This window comes from Rhinatrema bivittatum, chromosome 2 (genome assembly GCF_901001135.1).
Source record: "Rhinatrema bivittatum chromosome 2, aRhiBiv1.1, whole genome shotgun sequence".
NCBI lineage: Eukaryota > Metazoa > Chordata > Amphibia > Gymnophiona > Rhinatrematidae > Rhinatrema > Rhinatrema bivittatum.
In genome coordinates this window covers 735,188,527-735,207,776 of record NC_042616.1, presented here as the reverse complement: position 1 = coordinate 735,207,776, position 19,250 = coordinate 735,188,527, and the positions used below count along the sequence as shown (strand labels likewise).

The 19,250-nt window shown below is 41.6% G+C and overlaps 1 protein-coding gene across 5 annotated transcripts in view; it reads left to right on the top strand.

The window, feature by feature from the left end:
* Nucleotides 1-18,764, top strand: part of RSPO2 (R-spondin 2) — a 250,259-nt gene extending 231,495 nt beyond the window's left edge. For 3 of the 5 annotated variants that reach the window (XM_029591894.1, XM_029591896.1, XM_029591895.1), the window contains exon 6: nucleotides 16,848-18,756. In XM_029591894.1, coding sequence (XP_029447754.1) covers nucleotides 16,848-16,963 — 116 coding nt within the window. In that variant the 3' untranslated portion in view covers nucleotides 16,964-18,756. Of the gene's footprint in view, nucleotides 1-16,847 lie in introns of all 5 variants that reach the window. The other 2 variants (XM_029591897.1, XM_029591898.1) reach the window with 1 other exon arrangement.
* The last annotated feature ends 486 nt before the right edge of the window (nucleotides 18,765-19,250 follow it).

Genomic DNA, 19,250 nt, shown 5'->3' with positions numbered 1-19,250 from the left:
CACCAGGTACTCGTAAAGGTTTTGGGGGTTTCGGGAGGGTGGGGGAAGGTAAGGGTTTAGTTTTAAAGGGTCGGGGTGGGTTTAGGGGTTGTTTTGGTGTGCCGGTTTTCCCACCCTCCCCCCAAATAACTCCTGTTAGTGGACACTAACCCATTAATGATTTTTCACGATAAATCGGGGGAATTTCTATTGTATCTCGCACTCTAATGATTTTTGACGATTTAAAAAATATCGGACGATTTTTTTAAATCGTCAAAAAAATGATTCACATCCCTATCAGAGGTTAAGATTTAAAAGCAGCCTCAAACAGGTGGGTTTATATACTGAATTTGAATAAAGACAGAGGGAGAATATGACATTTTATGCATGTATTTATTAAAATCATTTATAAACTACTTATGGTATCTGCCTAAAGTGGTATATAATAGAAAAATAAAATCCAACAATACAAATAAAGCAAATAGACAAACTAAAAAGAAATAAAATACCAAAATCATATTCTATGAGCCCATAGTACCTCACCTTCCACCCACACCTTATCCAGCAATAACTCGCTGTCCACCCATATCTCTTTATGGGAACTGCCATGTTCTTAACTGCTTCTTGAAGGACAAATAATTTATTTCAGTCTAATAAGGGTGGGTAAACAATTTCAGAGCTGATGCACCACCATGAAGAACATCCTTTTATGCCATTTAGTTTTCTCTCTATTTTCTTAATAGAATCTCTAATGATGCTAAGATGATCTAAGCTCTCTGGATAGTACTAGTAAGGTTGTTTCCCTCAAATAAAAGAGCCATTAACTTGCAACAGCTTAAATGCAAGGGTCAGGATCCTAAATTGAACTCTTGCAGCCACCGGAGCCAATACATCCAACGTGAGGTTCTATGAGAACAACCCCAAATAAACCATGCCGCAAACTCAGGAAGTCTATTCCAAGCATATGGTAGAAAGTGCAGAGTAAGAAGCTGATGGTGGAGGGCATAGATAAGACTTTCTTGAATTTTGGCTGAAATTCACTAGGAGGGACTATAGTGAGAGATAAGAGTGTAAACATGAGGAGAAGCTGTAGAACTAATGTAATTGTAGGTAAGAGAAGATTGAATGGTACATGGAAGCTAGGTTGTAATGACATTGGTGGAAAATAATGCATGCAATGGATTTTTTAATAGATTGTATTGAGAGAGAGAGAGTTCACTTGGGGGACTTTGAAGAGCAGGTTTCCGTAGTTTAAGAGAGATGAGGCAAGAGTAAATAACGATTTTGGAGGTATGCTGAAAAAGAAGGAACATATTTTGGTGATACAAAAATATGTTCTTTCTTTCTATATAAGAAATATTTTGAATGTATGTAGAAAAGTAGAGAGATGAATCAAAGAAGATCACAAAGTTCTGGGCTAAGGAGAATGGGAGCCTGACAGTATAGAGCCAGCTTTACTAGTTCTAAATTTTGAGGGTGCTAAAATCACTCAAGGGGCTGCCAGCAGAAGTCACAGGAGCAGTGTAGCTGGCAGAGATTCCTGGGCCCAACCAGCTGAAGTGATAGAAGATCTATCAGCAACTGGCAAAGCAAGAACCTTTGCCATTGACCTCTGCAGCTCTGTACCAGTATTATGAGATTATTCAAAACATGTGGGCCAGCACTTCCCACTGCTGATCTCATGCATTGGAAGCAAAAACTCATAATAAATACAATTTTGTTCAGGTACATTCAAAGTAAAAGCTTGTAAAGGAGTCATTTAGACAGATGATTAAGGAATAAAAGGGCATTTAGGGATGACAAGACCATAACAGAGAGACTAAATGAATTCTTTGATCTTCACTGAGGAGATGCCCATGCCTAAACTGAGATTTAAAAATGATTCATGGAACTGAAACAAATCTCAGTGAGCCTGGAAGACAGTAGGGCAAATTGACAAACTAAAGAATAGCAAATCACCTGACCCAGATGGTAAACATCCCAAAAAGCTGAAAGAACTGAAAAATTAAATTGCAGACCTTCTTTTGGAAAATTGTAAAATATTATTAAAATCATCTATGATACCTGAAGACTGGAGAGATGCCAATTTACGCCAGTTTTTAAAAAGGGACCCAGGGTTGATCAAGGAAACTATAGACCTGTTAGTCTGATGTCTTAGCCAAGCAAAATGGTAGAAACTATCATAAAGAACAACATTTCTGAACATATAGATAGGCATAATTTAATGGGAGAAAACCAACACGGATTTAGCCAAGGGAAGTCTTGCCTCACCAATCTGCTACTGAGGGCATAAATAAACATATGGATAAAAGTGATCCAGTTGAAATAGTGCACCTGGATTTCCAGAAAGCATTTGACAAAGTCCCTCATGAGAGACTTCTTAAAAAATTTAAAAAATCATTGGACGGGGCAGTCTTATTGTGGATTGGGAGCTGGTTAAAAGATAGAAAACAGAGAGTAGAGCTAAATGATAAATTTTCTCAATGGAGAAAAGTAAATAGTGGAGTACCTCATGGATCTGTTCTGGGACCACTGCATTTTAAATTATCTATAAACGACCTGGAATTGAGAACAATGAATGAGGTAATCAAATGTGCCAATGACGCAAAATTATTGAAAATTGTTAAATCCATAAGAGGATTGTGAGAAATTGAAAAAATATCTTGCGAAATTGGGAGACTGGGCGAATAAATGGCAGATGAAATTTAAAGTGGACAACTGCAAAGTGATACGCTTAGGGGTGGATTTTAAAAGGGTTCTGCGTGTAATATACGCATGTAACCCTTTTAAAACCCTCCTGCGTGCGCCAAGCCTATTTTGCATAGGCTCAGCGACGTGCAAAAACCCTGGGACACGCGTATGTCCCGGGGTTCGAAAAAATGGGTGGGGCGGGGGCATTGCCAGAGGCCTCGCCACTGCCATTGGGCACGGGGATCGCGTGCCGGCAGTCGGCTGGCACGAGCAACCTACGCCTGCTCGGAGGCAGGCATAAATAATCCAACAAAGGTAGGGGGGATTTAGATAGGGCTGGGGGGCAGGTTATATAGGGGAAGGGAGGGGAAGGTGGGGGGGGGGGGGGCAGAAGGAAAGTTCCCTCCGAGGCTGCTCCAATTTCAGAGCGGCCTCGGAGGAAATGGGGAAAGCCATCGGGGCTCCCCTAGGGCTCGGTGTGCGCAAGGTGCACAAGTGCGCACCCCCTTGCGCGCACCAACCCCGGATTTTATAACATGCGCGTGCCGGGTTGCGCGCACAAATCTATGCCCATGCGTAGATTACAAAATCTGGCCCTAAGGGAAGAGAAAACAAAATTATAGCTACACAATGCCAGGTTGCACATTAGGAGTCACTATTCAGGAAAAGGATCTAGGTGACATCGTTTTTAATACGTTGAAATCTTCTGCTCTATATTTTGATTTAATATTTTCTACTTATCCTGTAATTTTAATGTTTTTCCTGCGTGGCACATCTTTTCATGAATGTGAGATGTAAGTTTAATATATGAAATGAATACTAAAGAAATATACTCATTTCCTACAGCTTACTCTCGGAGGGCTCATATTGCTGTGTGACATGGGGTTACATTCATAATTACACTTTTTATGATACCCACTACCCAGGCATTGCTAATACCTTCTTAATTACACAACTACTGTGCAACTCCTTATAAATAAACTGGCATCTGGTTGCTGCTGCTTCCAGTCACTTGTTTGCACCTAATTTACCAGTGTGTGAACTGTCAATAGTAATGAATCTGCAAGTCACATTTTCAGCTTGTATGCACAATTTTTGCATTGCTGTTGCCTCCTTGTGGAGAAATGTTTTTTTTTGCATGAAAGTCTGGGCATTGCATTGCAATGAAGTATAAATGAAAATTTTATTTGGACATCCAACCTCTTTTTTTTTTTTTTTTTACTAATGAAGCAAAGAAAGATATGCTATTTCCCACTTCATGTAGCAATATAACAAGAAGAAGAATTTCAAATGAATAAAGATCGATCTGTTGAGCAGAGGCAACCAGTGGAATATCCTAAAACTGAATGAATTTCATGGAAATTCTATGAATTGTTTCTATCTAATGATAATTCCACTGGGATTAACATATGTTTTACCAACAACTGCTTGAAAAGCACAAACACATAGACTGAATGAAGCCCTAATTAAATAATCAGCATGGCTTGCTCATGCTGAATTTACAGATTTTTTTCAATAAGAGGAAAATAAAAGGGGCATCCCTGAGGCCCTCCATTTCTCCCCTTCCCACTAATTCCCACTAATCCCCCCTACCCAGCTGGTCCCCTAGGAGCTTTCCGACTCCCCTTCCCACTAATTAAAAAAACAGACCATGGCTTGGTGGCTGGGCCTCCTCAGGTTCCTCCAACCCCCTTTACCTCCCCATCCTTCATTTCTGGGTTCAGGGAGCTCCCCAGCCCTCACTTATCCCATCCATGGGGCTGCCTCACAACGTAATGGCGCCAGCCGCACCTCTGACAGGTGCCAAAATGACATTCCCTTGGCACGGATGTCTAACCCACTTGCACCATTTCTAAATCTAAGGATGGCCAGGTAGTAACGAGTGGGTATCACTTCTGCCTTTTGGACTTTGCTGTTCTACGGATACATTAAAAGGGGGCCAGGATTGCTAGCTGGAGTGACCCAAGGGGGCCCCACTTGGGCATAAAAAGGTCCTGATGGGTAAGCTCGGCCCTGGCCTTGATTTTTACTGGGTGTCAGTGGGGTTCAGCAAGGTAGGTCTGGACTCCATTGATGTCTTGGGGGGTTGGAGGGGCTCGGTTTGGGGGGTTTATGATACTTATTTTTGGGAGGGGGGGTTGCTTTTTAATGTGTGTTTTGGTTTGGAAACTGAACTGAATCAAATAAAAAAAAAAAAAAAACAAACCCCCAAAAAACATTAAATGAACCAAAAAATTACAAACACCGCCTCCAACCAAAATGAAAAAACCAAACCAAACTGAATATGCTTGGATTGCACAACCCTACTGTATGCAATTCTGGAGACCACATCTATACAATATTTTGACAAGGTAGCGGCAATTTAAAGAAGGGCCATTAAAATGCTGCATAACTTGCAGTGTAAGCCAGCATAGGGAGGGAGAAGGAGCTAAAGTTACTCATTTTCTAGAAGAAGAAAGGGAACGGGGAGAAATGATAAAAGCATTCAAATGTCTAGCAGGCTTCCCTAAGGTACCAGAAGATTGCGTTATTCATAGAATAAAAAGCTAAAGGTCAAAGGGTAATCAAATGAGGCTAAAGGGAGGAAGGCTCTAACAGAATCTGAAAAAATACTTTGTTTCAAGTGTTTGCACCCTATGTGAGACTTTCAGTGCAGGTGGTCAGAACCAAAGCAGTGGCAGAATTTAAGCATGCAGCAGACTAAAATGGATTTTAGTGTCCAGCGGATAGAAGGCAAATACCACAGATTGAGTAGGTAGGCACAAATGGGCAGATATGGTAGACCATACGGTCCTTATCTGCATCTTCTGCATTTCCAATTTTGAAATAGTTTCTATGATAAACAGAGGTTCCCTTGAGAACTGACACTGAGGTCAGGTCTACCAATTCTCATCTCTTTACACTAGCAGTCACCAGCTTTATCACACATATGCTTTCAAGACAGCAGGCCACCACGGTAAAATGTTTACTGAGCTGCATGCTGGAGAAAATAAGTTAACTTTCTTGAAACACTGGAATAATAATTAAATCTCTGGCCAGCTGCCAGATTGCAGGCTTAGATTTTATCACCAAATAGCTGTATAATGCCACTTAACAGGCAATGGTTATGATAGTGTAGATACCAGCCTGTTGTATTAAACCCACAGCTTACTTTAATTTTGTTTCGGAGGAGCATAATTGTATAAATTCAGGATCAAATATAACTTTGCAACACTTATGTGTAATGCAGAGCCACTAAAAACCAATGACTTCATAGGCAACGTCTTTTTTTTATCTGAAGTGTAATATGAGAACCTTTGTCCTATGATCTTGATTTAAATTGCTTGCTAGTATGTAGTTACAGTAGGGTAAGGATGAACTGGTCTTGAAAAGTATTGTAAAAATGGGTTCTTACCATGCCTAAGAGTGAGATTTTTTTGTATATCTTTTATAATGAGTGATTTTTGATCTACTGTGCTTTTTTTTTTTTTTTATTATTGGCAGACAAAAGTTAACTGAATGCCTCTGTAGTCTCTTCTGTTGTTGATACTTAAATGCAATAGAGTTAATTTTCAAAAGGATTTACATATGTTAAACTGGATTTAACCTGTGTAAATGGATTTTATATGTGTAAATGTGCTTTTCAAAATTGCTATGATATATGCTATTTTTTGTGCTGAATTTATGAACTTGCTGTTCCCCTGTGCACTTCAAATACACATTAAAATGACATTTACACAAATTAATGCATGCATTTACATTAAACCAAAACAACTTAGGACCAGATTTTCAAAGGGGTACACGTGTAACCCCCGAAAACCTGGCCGAAGTACCCCCTGCGCATGCCTAGCCTATGTTGAGTAGGCTCGGCGGCGCGCGCAAGCCCCGGGACGCGCGTAAGTCCCAGGGCTTTCCAGGGGGGGGCGTGCCGGGGCGTGTCGCAGTGGTGCGTCATTTGGGGGCGGGGCCGTGGGCATGGTTCCGGCCCGGGGGCATTTCGGGGGCATGGCTGAGGCCTTCGAAATGGCTCCCAGGCCTGGGAATCTCACGCCGGCGGCCGGCCCGGAGTGCGCAAGTTACTCCTGCTTCGGGAAGGCATAAATTGTACAACAAGAAGTAGTGGGGTTTAGATAGGGCTGGGGGGGGGGGGGTTAGGTGGGAAGGTGGGGGGAGGAAGAAGGAAAGTTCCTTCCGAGGCCACTCCGATTTTGGAGCGGCCTCAGAGGGAACGGAGGCAGGCTGCCGATTTTGGGCAGCCATGTGCGCGCCGACCCCGGATTTGAATGGATACGCACGGCTACGCACGTATCTATTAAAATCCCGCGTACTCTTGTTTGCGTCTGGTGTGCGAACAAAAGTACGCGTGGGCACAGATTTATAAAATCTACCCCTTAATGTGCAGGGCAAAAGATTGAGTGGGTTTATTGGCGCCATTCACAACTTCAGCCTTCACAGAAGTGAATAGGGTTTACCCCTCAGGCCCCCAACTCCACCCACAGCATACCTAGAACCATTTTTGATGTGATAGAAAGGGGTTGGGGGGCTTTGGGGTTCAGTGCCCCTTCTTGACATAATAGGGAGGTGAAAGCTCAAAATTGGAGTGTGAAGCTCCTTCTGCAGTTGGAATGGAGGCCAGACAGTGCATGAAGCCCAACTTCCCCCTTTGGGGGAAACTCAGGACAAGGGGCAGACATCAGGGCATGAAGCACCTTTAGCTGGGGAAGAGTGACCACACCAGTTTGGGTAGGGAGTGCACATTGGGCTACAGCAGGCCTTTTTATTGGTTAGTTACTATTCGGGAGAGGGAGCAGAGGAAGTTGGCTGCACGTTGCAGAGTCAGTAATGCGGGAAATTAGATGAAATTTCCTATTTTGTTAACAAAGCAAAACGATTGAAAATCCAATGAAATATTATTGGTTTTCACATATCGTTTTGAAAACAAAATTGATCCGTCGGGCTTAGACCCAGGCCCAAAGCCAGGGCCTCACCTATACAATAGGGCCTCAGCCTAGGCCAGAGTGTGACACCTAGCCTGATGCTTGAACTGTGGCTTAGGCCCGAGCGTGACACTGGGGTCTTGGCTGAAGCCCACCCAGGCCTAATGCTGGGGCCTTGACTAAGACCTCAAAAATGTAAAAAACGTACCTGCTCCGGGGATACAACCTTGTGGTCCAGTCTAGGCCCAGGACCAAAACTGTGACCCAGTCCAGATACCAGGTCCTGATACTGGGACCTCAGGCTTATGCCAGGACCCAGCCTGGAGACTGTGTCCCAATGCAAGGACTCAATCAGGATATGGTCCGACACAAGGACCCACCGGGAGGCTGGATCCTGATGCCTGGGTCAGGCCCAGGCCTCAGAGCACTCCTCTTCTGTCTTCTTTTCTTTAGCTCTTGAAGCCAACTGGTGCCATCCTATGGGGTCACGCCAGAGTTAATTAATTCCGGTGCATTCACCCCAGCGGATGGCACCATACATCAAAATGGCACTCTCCTCCCTGAGGCATCAAGTTCAGACAGAGAGCAATATTGAAAGCCCTTTCTGTGGGTAAAATAGCATTTTGCCCCAGAAATCAGAGCTTTAATTGTTGTTTACCCTCAATGTGTGCAAACTTTGGTTTGACTTTTTAAAGAAGACTTATATGTATGTTTGTATTGAGAATTACTGAGCATGCACGGACATCAGTTCGACATACATGTAGCACATTTACACTCTTTTTAAAATTTGGTGTTACGTTGTTCATCCTCCAGTGTATAGAAACTGTGGTTGTTTTAAATGATAGGTTACAGATTACTAGTAACATTCCTGCAATTTTATGTTTTAGTTCTTTCAGAAGTCTGGGTTGAATTCTATCCAGTTCCAGTGGTTTGTTACTCTTTAGTTTGTCAGTTTGGTCTATTGCATCTTCTAGTATCTCAGAGATTTGCTTTAATTGCTCAGAATCATCACTATCAAGAAAATGTTTCCAATGTGAGTATGTTCCTAACAGCCTGCTCACTAAAAACCAAGGTAAAGAATTCATTATGTTTTTCTGCTATTTCATTGTCCTCCTTGAGCACCCCCTATACCCCTCAATCATCTAACCTCCCAACCGATTCCCCCCACAGGCTTTTTTGCTTCTTCTCACATTCTCTGTTGGCCATCTTACTACCATTTTACATTTAACCTGGCAATACTTGTGCTTTTACCTGTTTTCCTCACTTGGCTCTGCTTTTCATATTTTGAAAGATGCCCTAATGACTTGGACTGCCTCTTTCACCTCACCATTAAATCATGCTGGCAGGTATTCTTCGACCGTTTTTAAAGGATAGAATACATTTTACCTGCGCTTCCATATTGGTATTTTTAAATAAAGTCCTCACCTCATACAAAATGTTAACCTTGTTATCTGGTTTTTTTTTATAATTCATTTTCTTTTTCTAACATGCTTTCCCCTTTAAAAGCTTTTTCTATTTTAGATTGACTTAGTGTCCTTCCTCCAGTGACTGCTGATTTGATTGATTTTATGATTACTATTACTTAGCAGCCCCACCACAGTAACCCGTTGATCCAGGTCCTGCATTCCACTGAGAACTTGATCTAAAGTAGATCTCATCTGTTCTAGAATCAGCTGCTTCTCGAAGCAGTCATTTGACATCCGGAAACGTAAGCTCTCTAGCATATCCTGATGAGATAATTACCCAATCAATACTGGGGTAAATTAAATCTCCCATTCTTATTGAATTGCCAAATATATTTGTCTGTCTAACTTCTGCAAGTATTTCACAGTGTGTTTCATCATCTTGGCCAGATGGGTGGTAATAGCCTCCCTCTGCTATACTTTACTCATCACACATGGAATTTCTATCCTTAAGAATTCCACAATGTATTTTGTTTCCTGCAGAACTTTTTATTCTTCTTGACTTTGGGCCATCCTGTGCATAAATTGCCTCTCTTCCACCAATTTGATCTGCCCTGTGGTGAAGATATTATTTGTATCCTGGTATCACAGTGTTCTATTAGTTATCCTACTTTCACCATATTTCTCAGATGCTTATTAACAATATGTCTGTTAGGGATGTGCGGAGAGACGGCATACGTTGCATTTGGGATTCGTATTTGGCAGGGGGCAGATACGTTGCATTCGGCAAGGGGGCGCCCCGATACGTTTATACGTTAATTCCTATTCGTTTCCCTGCTAAACTACAACCTCCCACCCTCCTGACCCCCCAAGACTTACGAAAACTCCCTGGTGATCCGGCGGGGAGTCCAGGAACCATCCCCTGCACTCTCACACCCTCGGCTGCTGGTTTCAAAATGGCGCCGATAGCCTTTGACCTACTATGTCACAGGGGCTACCGGTACCATTGGTCAGACTCTGTCACATGGCCATCGGCGCCGTTTTGAAACCGGCAGCTGAGGGTGTGAGTGCAGGGGATGGCTCCCAGACCCCCCGCTGGACCACCAGGGAGTTTTGGTAAGTCTTGAGGGGGGGGTCATGAGAGTGGAGGGTTTGTTTAAATTGGCTCCTTTAGGCGGCTGAATAATTTGGCGAAGATTCATTGTATTCATGGGGAATCGTAATACGTTTCGCTTCCCCACGAATACAACGAATAGGGCCCTATACGTTGCGGATTCCCAATTCGTAGGGAACAAATTCATACCCTTAATGTCTGTATCCTGTTTGGTACTGTTTGAAGGCTGCTGGACACAGCTTGGTTTCCTTATGCCAGGTTGCCTCTTTGGTATTTGAAGCTAGCAGATACATTCTCTGACTAGAAAACTAAAAGCACAACATAAAAAACCCAGAGGAAAAACCTGGGTTACAATATCATGGTCTAATTTCTACAAGGCAATTTATTTTAGTGGGTGGGCCTTATAACTACTTTCAAGCAATAAGTCAAATTTCAAAATGTTTGATACTTATATACATCTGTATGGCATTTAAGTTAATGTTTGTGAGTGTGTCTGCAGAGAGAGAAGCTATATATACTTATATATATATATATATATATATATATATATATATAGGTATATCTTTACACAGTACATATAATAAAATATTTGTCTATTGAGAGCAAGATTTTTGCATCCAAATAAGTTATCATAAAAACTCACTCTCCAATATGTGCTCAGCTGATTTATAGTTACCCTGATGCTGAAGACACCAAGCCTACTCTGACCATGTGTGATTTGAGTTTCATGCACACTCTGCATATGTTATTACTTATGTGTATGGTGTTGATGACACGTTTTAGCTTTTTAATTTACATACAGTTATAATTATGCTTTATGAGATTGCAGCTGTGAGTGATTTGAAGACCATTTTTTTTGAGCTGACTGGATTTAAGTACTAGACTCTGATCAATATAAAAGCAAAGTATTACTCGTAGAGACACACATGCTCTGCATAACATTATGGAGCAGCGTTTTTATATACTTAATGATGATTCATGAAGAAACCTCCAAACTATTTTTTTTTTTTTGTTGCTGTTGGAAAAAATGGTATTTATTGACAGAATTATTTAAAGGAGCAGTACCTGGTAGAAATATTTTAGATAATAGTTAAAATGATCTTTTATTCTTTTTTGCCTCATTTCTGAAGAGATGCTCGTATTTATAGCTTAAGTTTTCTCCTTCTTAGCTCTTTCTACTATAACACATCTACGTGAGCCAGAGAACCGCTATACTGGGCTCCATTGGAGCTTCTGGCCTAGCATTTCTTCCTCCTCCTTTGGGATATTAGCTCAGTAAATTCCCAGACTGGGATTTGGCACCTCAATCCTTGATTCACAACAATATTATAACTTTCCTCTCAGCTCAACCCAACTGTCGTAGCAACAGTCCTTTTACAAAGGGGCCACAAACTGCAATTCTCCATGAAACCCAACCAATGGAGACCTTAAGACTGGCCACTAGATGTTACTATTGCAATCTCTGAGACTCCCTCATCCTCTCCCTCCCTCCCTCCAAAGGGTTTGTGAGTGCTACTTCTGCAGCATCTCCAGCCTTAGCTGGTCCAGGAGTCAAACCCAGGTCAGGACACTTGGCCAACCTGCCTGAGAGAAATATTTACAAATGGATATTATAGCCATCCCAAGTATGTTAAAATATAAAATATATTTTGTGACAGTTATCTACCTGCCTGTTAGGCATGTCTACATGTTTCAAAATCTGCTTTAGAAGCAGGAATGGTTCCCTCAGTAGAAAAGGACCAGAGAAGAAGCTCCCATGACAGGTGAGAGTTCTAGAAGGGCAAATATGGTGTTTCAGAGGGTAGGATAGGACCGGAGAGAACAGGAGAAAGAGCTTCTAGGCATAGGGAATGCTGTGCTCCTGCTGTAACTGTGCTAAGGCGGTTCTACCAAGAATGGCAGAAATTCTTTGGGGAAAAGGATTGTGCTTGAAGGTCAAAGAGAGAAATGGTAGAAGATGAGCAATAAAACTGGGAATGCTGTGATTATTGCATCCATAGAGACCGGCTTAAACGTTTTATACTTGTTAAATCTCTTCCAAGAATCCAACATAGCTAGCCCTGAAACTATAAAACTGGGCGTAAAAGTAGAGAGGTTCTTGACTTTGGCAGAAGAAAGCCATCCACAGTATAGTTAGTCTCCAGGTGGTGCGCAATATTTGTCTCCTGTTTCTTGCATTTAAAGAGGCACTGTCCACTGTGAGTCCAGGAAGAGCTTGATTTCATTAAACAACAATAACAATGAACCCAGTTTTGTTGATGTATCAAATTCCTGGTTGTGTGATGCTCTTTGGTCATCTTAAATGCCTCCTGTAACTTAGGAAGGATTTACAGTTGTTAGGAAGGGACTCCATCAAAACTGAGACGAAATGGAGTCCTTAGATTGAGATCAAAAGACTTAACAACAGATAGGGATTTTTTTTCTGCTAGTACTTGATGGAATTTAGTACCCGTACCAATTTTTCCTCTGCAATCAGCTGCTGAAAAATGACAGGAGGGAAGGGGTCGGATTAGAGATCAAAGTATAAATGGAAGACTTTTTCTGATCTACAGAATCTAACATATTATGAGGAAGTCTCAGCATGCCCATCATTTCGTATTCAAGTAAAACTGCAGCGGAATACATTCTGCAACATGAGCAATGTTTCTGCAGATTTCCAAATGAAATTTCTTTTAATTGACAATAAAATCACCCTGATATGGTTACAGAATATAAAATAAATACTGACAGGCAAAAGACTGAAAAATATAAAGCTGAGCATTTTAAAAATGCTGTATTTTCTTTCCTCTAACGAAATTCAAATAAGCTACCAATTAAGATTTTGTAGGGCAGAAAGTTCATATTTAGAGCTATTTTCTCTTAAGAATCCCCTTGTGTATCTGATACTTAATCTCTGTCACCTTATTTGTTGTGTGTCATTGCTAGATATAGTGTTACTAAATAGTTGTTCCTATAATACGGCATTGATTAGTGAGTGATTGGCGTCTTGAGGTTTCTCTGTATAGGATTAACTGTATTTGAAGGTGGCAACTTGCCACTGTACCATTACAGCCAAGCTTTAATAGAACCCACAACTAAACTCGTAGGATCCTTGTGATTTCACAGAAAAACAACTTCTACCACCATATTCTTATTTTGCAACATGCCAAAACAAGGCAGAAAACAAAGCCTCTCTTTTTTTTGACTGCAGTGTCAACAACATGGTTAATGTCCATACAATGTTTTGATTTAGTTTTTTTTATCAAGCTTTTTATGGGACATTAGACAGAACTGGACTAGACGTTTGAGAATGCATACTGCATATACAATGTAAAAAGGATATGAAATTAGGCTGATAAGATAGTTATACTTACACACACACACACACACACACACACACACACACCCACACACACCCACCCACACACACACCACTTAAACAATATGCTTTGCAGCTATCTGATAAGGGGCATGGAATGGCTCCCCTATGAGGAAAGGATAAACAACTTAGTGCTGTTCAGTTTGAAGAAGAGATGACTGAGGGGGGGGGGGGGGGGGATATGATAGAGGTCTACAAAATCATGAAAGGACTTGAACAAGTTAATGCAAATCAGTTATTTACTCTCTCAGAAAATAAAAGGACCAGGGGGCACTCCATGAACTTAGCAAGTAGCTCATTTAAAACAAATCAAAGAAAATTCTTTTTCACTCAGCACATAATTAAGCTCTGGCGTTCATTGCCAGAGGTTATGATTACAGCAGTTAGTGTAACTGGGTTTAAAAAAGGTTTGGATAAGTTCCTAGAGGAAAAATCCATAAAGTGCTATTAATTAAAAAGTAATAGTAGTTTGAGATCTATTTAATATTTGGGCTCTTGCCAGGTACTTGTGACTTGGATTGGCCACCATTGGAAACAGGATACTGGGCTTGATGGACCCTTGCTCTGACCCAATATGGCATATCTTATGTTCTTATATACTAACCTACCAAGTAGCACTCAAAACATATATGCAGTAAATGTACAGTGTATAGAGAGAATTATTTACTAGTGTTTCATATATATTTTTCACATACTACACACAGGACCAGATTTTTAAACCTATGCGTGGGCATAGATTTGTGTGCGCAACCCGGCACGCACAAATCTACCCCCGATTTTATAACATGCGCGCGTAGCCACGCGCGCATGTTATAAAATCCGGGGTCGGTGCATGCAAGGGGGTGCACACTTGTGCACCTTGCGCACGCCGTGCCCTAGGGGATCCCCGATGGCTTTCCCCTGTTCCCTCTGCCCCCCCACCTTCCCCTCCCTTCCCCTACCTAACCAACCCCCAGCCCTATCTAAACCCCCTTCCCTCGACCTTTGTTGATGAAGTTACGCCTGCCTCCAGGCAGGCGTAGATTGCACACGCCGACCAAGTGCCGGCCCGCGAGCCCCTGGCATGGCCGCTGTGCCGGAGGCCTCGGGCCCACCCATTCCCCGCCCATTTTTTCAAGCCCCAGGACATACGCGCATCTCGGGGCTTGCGTGCGTCACCGGGCCTATGCAAAATAGGCTCGGCAAGCACAGGAGCAGCTTTTCGGGATTACGCGGGGAAAAACTATAATGCTGCTGCACAGCTACGGAAGTATGCGCTCAAACTTCCAAAAACAGCAATAAAATAAGAACAAAATGAAAGTAAATGAAAATCCCCACTGAAAGAGAAAAGAAAATCTTTGGCTTGCACATCCCTAAGCAGCAATCACTCTGAGTCTCAGGGAACATTATGGGGGTTATTTTCAAAAGAACATAAGAGCTTGCCATGCTGGGTCAGACCAAGGGTCCATCAAGCCCAGCATCCTGTTTCCAACAGAGGCCAATCTAGGCCATAAGAACCTGGCAAAGAAGATCCCATGCTACTTATGCAATTAATAGCAGTGGCTATTCCCTAAGTAAACTTGATTTATAGCCGTTAATGGACTTCTCCTCCAAGAACTTATCCAAACTTTCATGGAATGCCCCCTAGTCCTTCTATTATTTGAAAGTGTAAATAACCGAGTCACATCTACTCATTCAAGACCTCTCATGATCTTACAGACCTCTATCATATCCCCCTCAGCCGTCTCTTCTCCAAGCTGAACAGCCTTAACCTCTTAAGCCTTTCCTCATAGGGGAGCTGTTCCATCCCCTTTATCATTTTACTGGGTTTTTCATATGTAAATGTACTTTATCGGGTAGATTTTATAAATTTACGCGAGCACGTACTTTTGTTAGCGCACCAGACGTAGCCATGCGTATCTTATAAAATCCGGGGTCGGCGCGCGCAAGGGGATGCACGTTTGTGCAATTTGTGAGCGCCGAGCCCGGCGCGTGCTGCCTGTTCCCTCCGAGGCCGCTCCGAAATTGGAGCGGCCTCGGAGGAAACTTTCTTTCCACCCCCCCGGCCCTATCTAAACCCCCCCTACCTTTGTTCGCAGATTTACGCCTGCCAGCGGGCTGCTTGCATGCCATTACCCGACCCAGGGGCTGTTCCAGAGGCCTCGACCACGCCCCCGGGCCGGCGCCCCTCCCCCGCCCCTTTTATGAAGCCCCGGGACTTGCGCGCGCCGGTGGCCTATGCAAAATAGGCCCGCCGGCGCGCAGGGCTTTTAAAATCCGGCCCTATGCGTGTAAGTGGACTTTTGAAAATTGCTACAATATATGCCACTGAATTGTCCATAGGTTTTACGTGCATAAGTTTACTTTAAGGGCCTGATTTCCAAAAGCATTTAGATGCTTAAAAATGGGTTTTACATGTGTAAATGCACTTAAGGCCGGTAACTTCTAAACAGGCGCACAGGTGCAGATGAGCGCGTGTTCGGTCCATGCCAAGGTACGTGGCCATTTTATCACATGCTCGCATTTATGCGTGCATGTTATAAAATAGACTGACCATGCGCACATGTGCGCATCAGTTTAAGTGGACATGCTTTTATGCGTGCAAATGCTGCTTCTACCACGTAAGTGGAGGGATTTTAGTAGACACTCGCCGACGCCATATTCAGTTTTCCCAGTCCATTTCCACTTTGCCCAGGTAAGGGATAGGACTTCCAAACCCCACTAATATTTAATAGCCTCTCTTCTCCTTTGTTATTCCTGCCTTCAAAACCCCGCTGACCTGCCTATATGATTTTGTTATACTATTTATATGCCATTGATAGCAGACGTAGAGTTATGCAGTAGGGTACCCCTGCTCATAACTATTTACGTGCAAATTTCAAGGGGAAATCCAGGAATGCCTCTGCTCTGCCCAGACCACACCCATGCTGTACCCCTTTTGCGGAATTTTTCATTTGCGCGCATAGCAGCGAGCCCGTGCGTACGCGGATGCCTTTGAAAATTTGCTTGATGTGCTCCAGCCCAACTTGTGCGCATATCCCCTAATTGATGCACGCACCGGGTTTTTAAAATTCAAACGTAAGTGCTCAAATGGGCTTTTGAAAATTGCTATGCTAGTATGCTACATTTGAATGGATAACTCCTTTCGAAAATGACCTCCAGTGTCTTTAGGTAAATAAAATTAGAGAACAGTACCGTAGTCAAAACTTCCATTTCCCCTCGAGTTTTCATGACCAAAGTGTAGGCAGGTTCACACCTTTCATCAAACTGCGATGTGAGGACTATTTCATAGAACATGTATGACTGTAAATGCCTAATAAGAAAATATTTTCTAGCCTGTTGTCAAAAGTATGTTCTGTTTCTCATTAGGTTCTCTCTTTTTTTTTTTCTTTTCTTATTTTAAATAGGCAAAAGACCAGCAAAAACAAAGGACAAACGAAACAAGAAGAAGAAAAAGAAATTACTAGAAAGAGCTCAGGAGCAGCATAGTGTCTTTCTCTCCGCAGACCGATCCAGCCAGTAAAGAGACAATTTGTTTTTGTTTTTTTCATTTTGTTTTGCGACATGCACAAAAGCTGCTATATGCTGCTGCATACTAACGCACTGCAGTTCGGCTGCTTCAACAGTATTGGTTGCAAATAGCTTGTGAAAATGCCAACAAGCTTGTTTGTTTTATTTATACGTCGAAACCTTTTTTTTTTTTTTTACCTGAATTCTCCAAGAACAGGAGCGCTGAGTTGAATCAGTGAAGCATTACGGACATGTGACGAGGACTCTCTAACCAGTGCCTGTGGGGCTTAGAACTGCTGTGGGAAAACAGCTGCAAAGTAGCATTCTTGAGAATGAACTTGTGCATATTTATGTAAAAGTAGAAATCTGACAATAGAAACACCATTTCAGCTAAGGCCCTTTTTCCCTTCCCTTGTATTGTACATTTTGAGAGCAAATGTACATAGGATATCTGCTTAGTGTTAACATATGTTCTCTGCACCTGTTTTGTTGGGGCAGTTGTATAATAAAACAAAGTTTAATATGTGACAGGAGTTACTGTTCAATATTCAAAGTAGCACAACAGTTCTCATGTAAGGAGTGCTGAGTCTACATATAATAAACCTATTTACTGTGTATTTAAGCTTTATGTGTGTAATAATTGTACATATTTAACATTTCCCTTTTTATAGTGCTTTTTCCTAATTAGTGGCTATCAACATTTTTAAATGTTAAAAAATAATGGTTTAGCTTATTTTTCTTCTTTTTCAAAGGTATCATCTAATAACTTACTGCAAAATTCAGGAGGGTTATGAAATGTGATCAAAATTGGTAATGCCTGTTTAATTTTTTTGGACAGAGAGCTCAATTTGTTAAATACTATCTTAAAACTCCCAAAATTCAGCAGCATTATAATTTTTCCCCACTTGATAAAGAAAATAAAATGTATGATTGGTAAAACCCATGCAAAATCAAGATACCACATCTTATATTTGACACTCATTAACCGTTGTAGGAGCTCTGTGGGGAGTTTGCTGGATGCCATACTAAGATGCATGCTATTCTGTCATGTAGACTAGGCAAATGTATCCTAAGAGCAAATGATATATGTAGTAGAAGATTGCAGTTCATTCTCTATTAGCAGCCAAACTGCATTATGCGATCAGTTTTACAGAACTGGTTAGGCTGGTGATCACACCAAATATTCTATGCACCCAGCGTATCCTTTACTTTTTGTTGATTCTAGGTAAGATCATTTTTGTGGTAATTCTTGCAATAAGCCATCGTTTCAAATAAGAACTCTGATGTGTCATTTTGGATGATCTTGCACCAGAAGTATGTACTAGTATAACTCTGGCACAGACACTAAAAAGCTTACTTATGTAAACCTGTATCAAGCAGTTCTCATGCTCTACCAAAAAGTAAAGCCATCATTGGTTGACACATAGAACCATTTAGCTTTAATTGTATGGTGTATTGTGAAAAGTAATTGTGAGGTAAGCCATTTGTAAACGTTGTATAACATCATTATAGAGCTGTCATTTAGAACATAAGATTGTAATACTAGGTCAGAACAACGGTCCATCAAGCTCAGTATCCCTTTTTCTAGCACTGGCCAATCCTGGTCACAAGTGCCTGGCAGGATCCCAAAGGTAGAGAGATTTCATGCAGCTTATCCCAGGAATTTCTGTAACTCTACCTTAATAATGGTTTATGGATTTTTTCTCCAGGAACCTGTCCAAACCTTTTTTAAATGTAGCTATACTAACAGTTTTCAACACATCCTCCTGCAATGAATTTCAGAGCTTAATTATGTGTTTTAAATGTATAACTTAGTAACTTTGGTATGTGTCCTCTAGTCTTTGTACTTTTAGAAAAAGTAAACAACCAAATTACTTTTACTCATTCCATTCCACTCATTATTTTATAGACTTCAAACTTATCTCTCCACAGCCATCTCTTTTTCAAGCTGAAGGGTCCTAACCTCTTTAGCCTTTTTACATAGGGAATCATTCCATCCCCTTTTTCATTTTGGAAATCTTTCTCTGTACCTTTTCCAATTCTGCTATATCTGTTTTGAGATGTGGTGACCAGATCTGCACACAATATATGCAAGATGAGGTTGCATCATGGAGCGATACAGAGGCATTATGTTATTCTCTCCTTTCCTAATAGTGCCTAGCATTCTCTTTGCTTTCTATTTAGGGTTCGATTCACCCAGAACCTGGAGCATGACTAGTGGAACACACCCAAATTTCCATCATAAAAGCATGTTCAGCAAGAATAAAAAAAGATGCATTATGACCTGAAAAAGATATTTA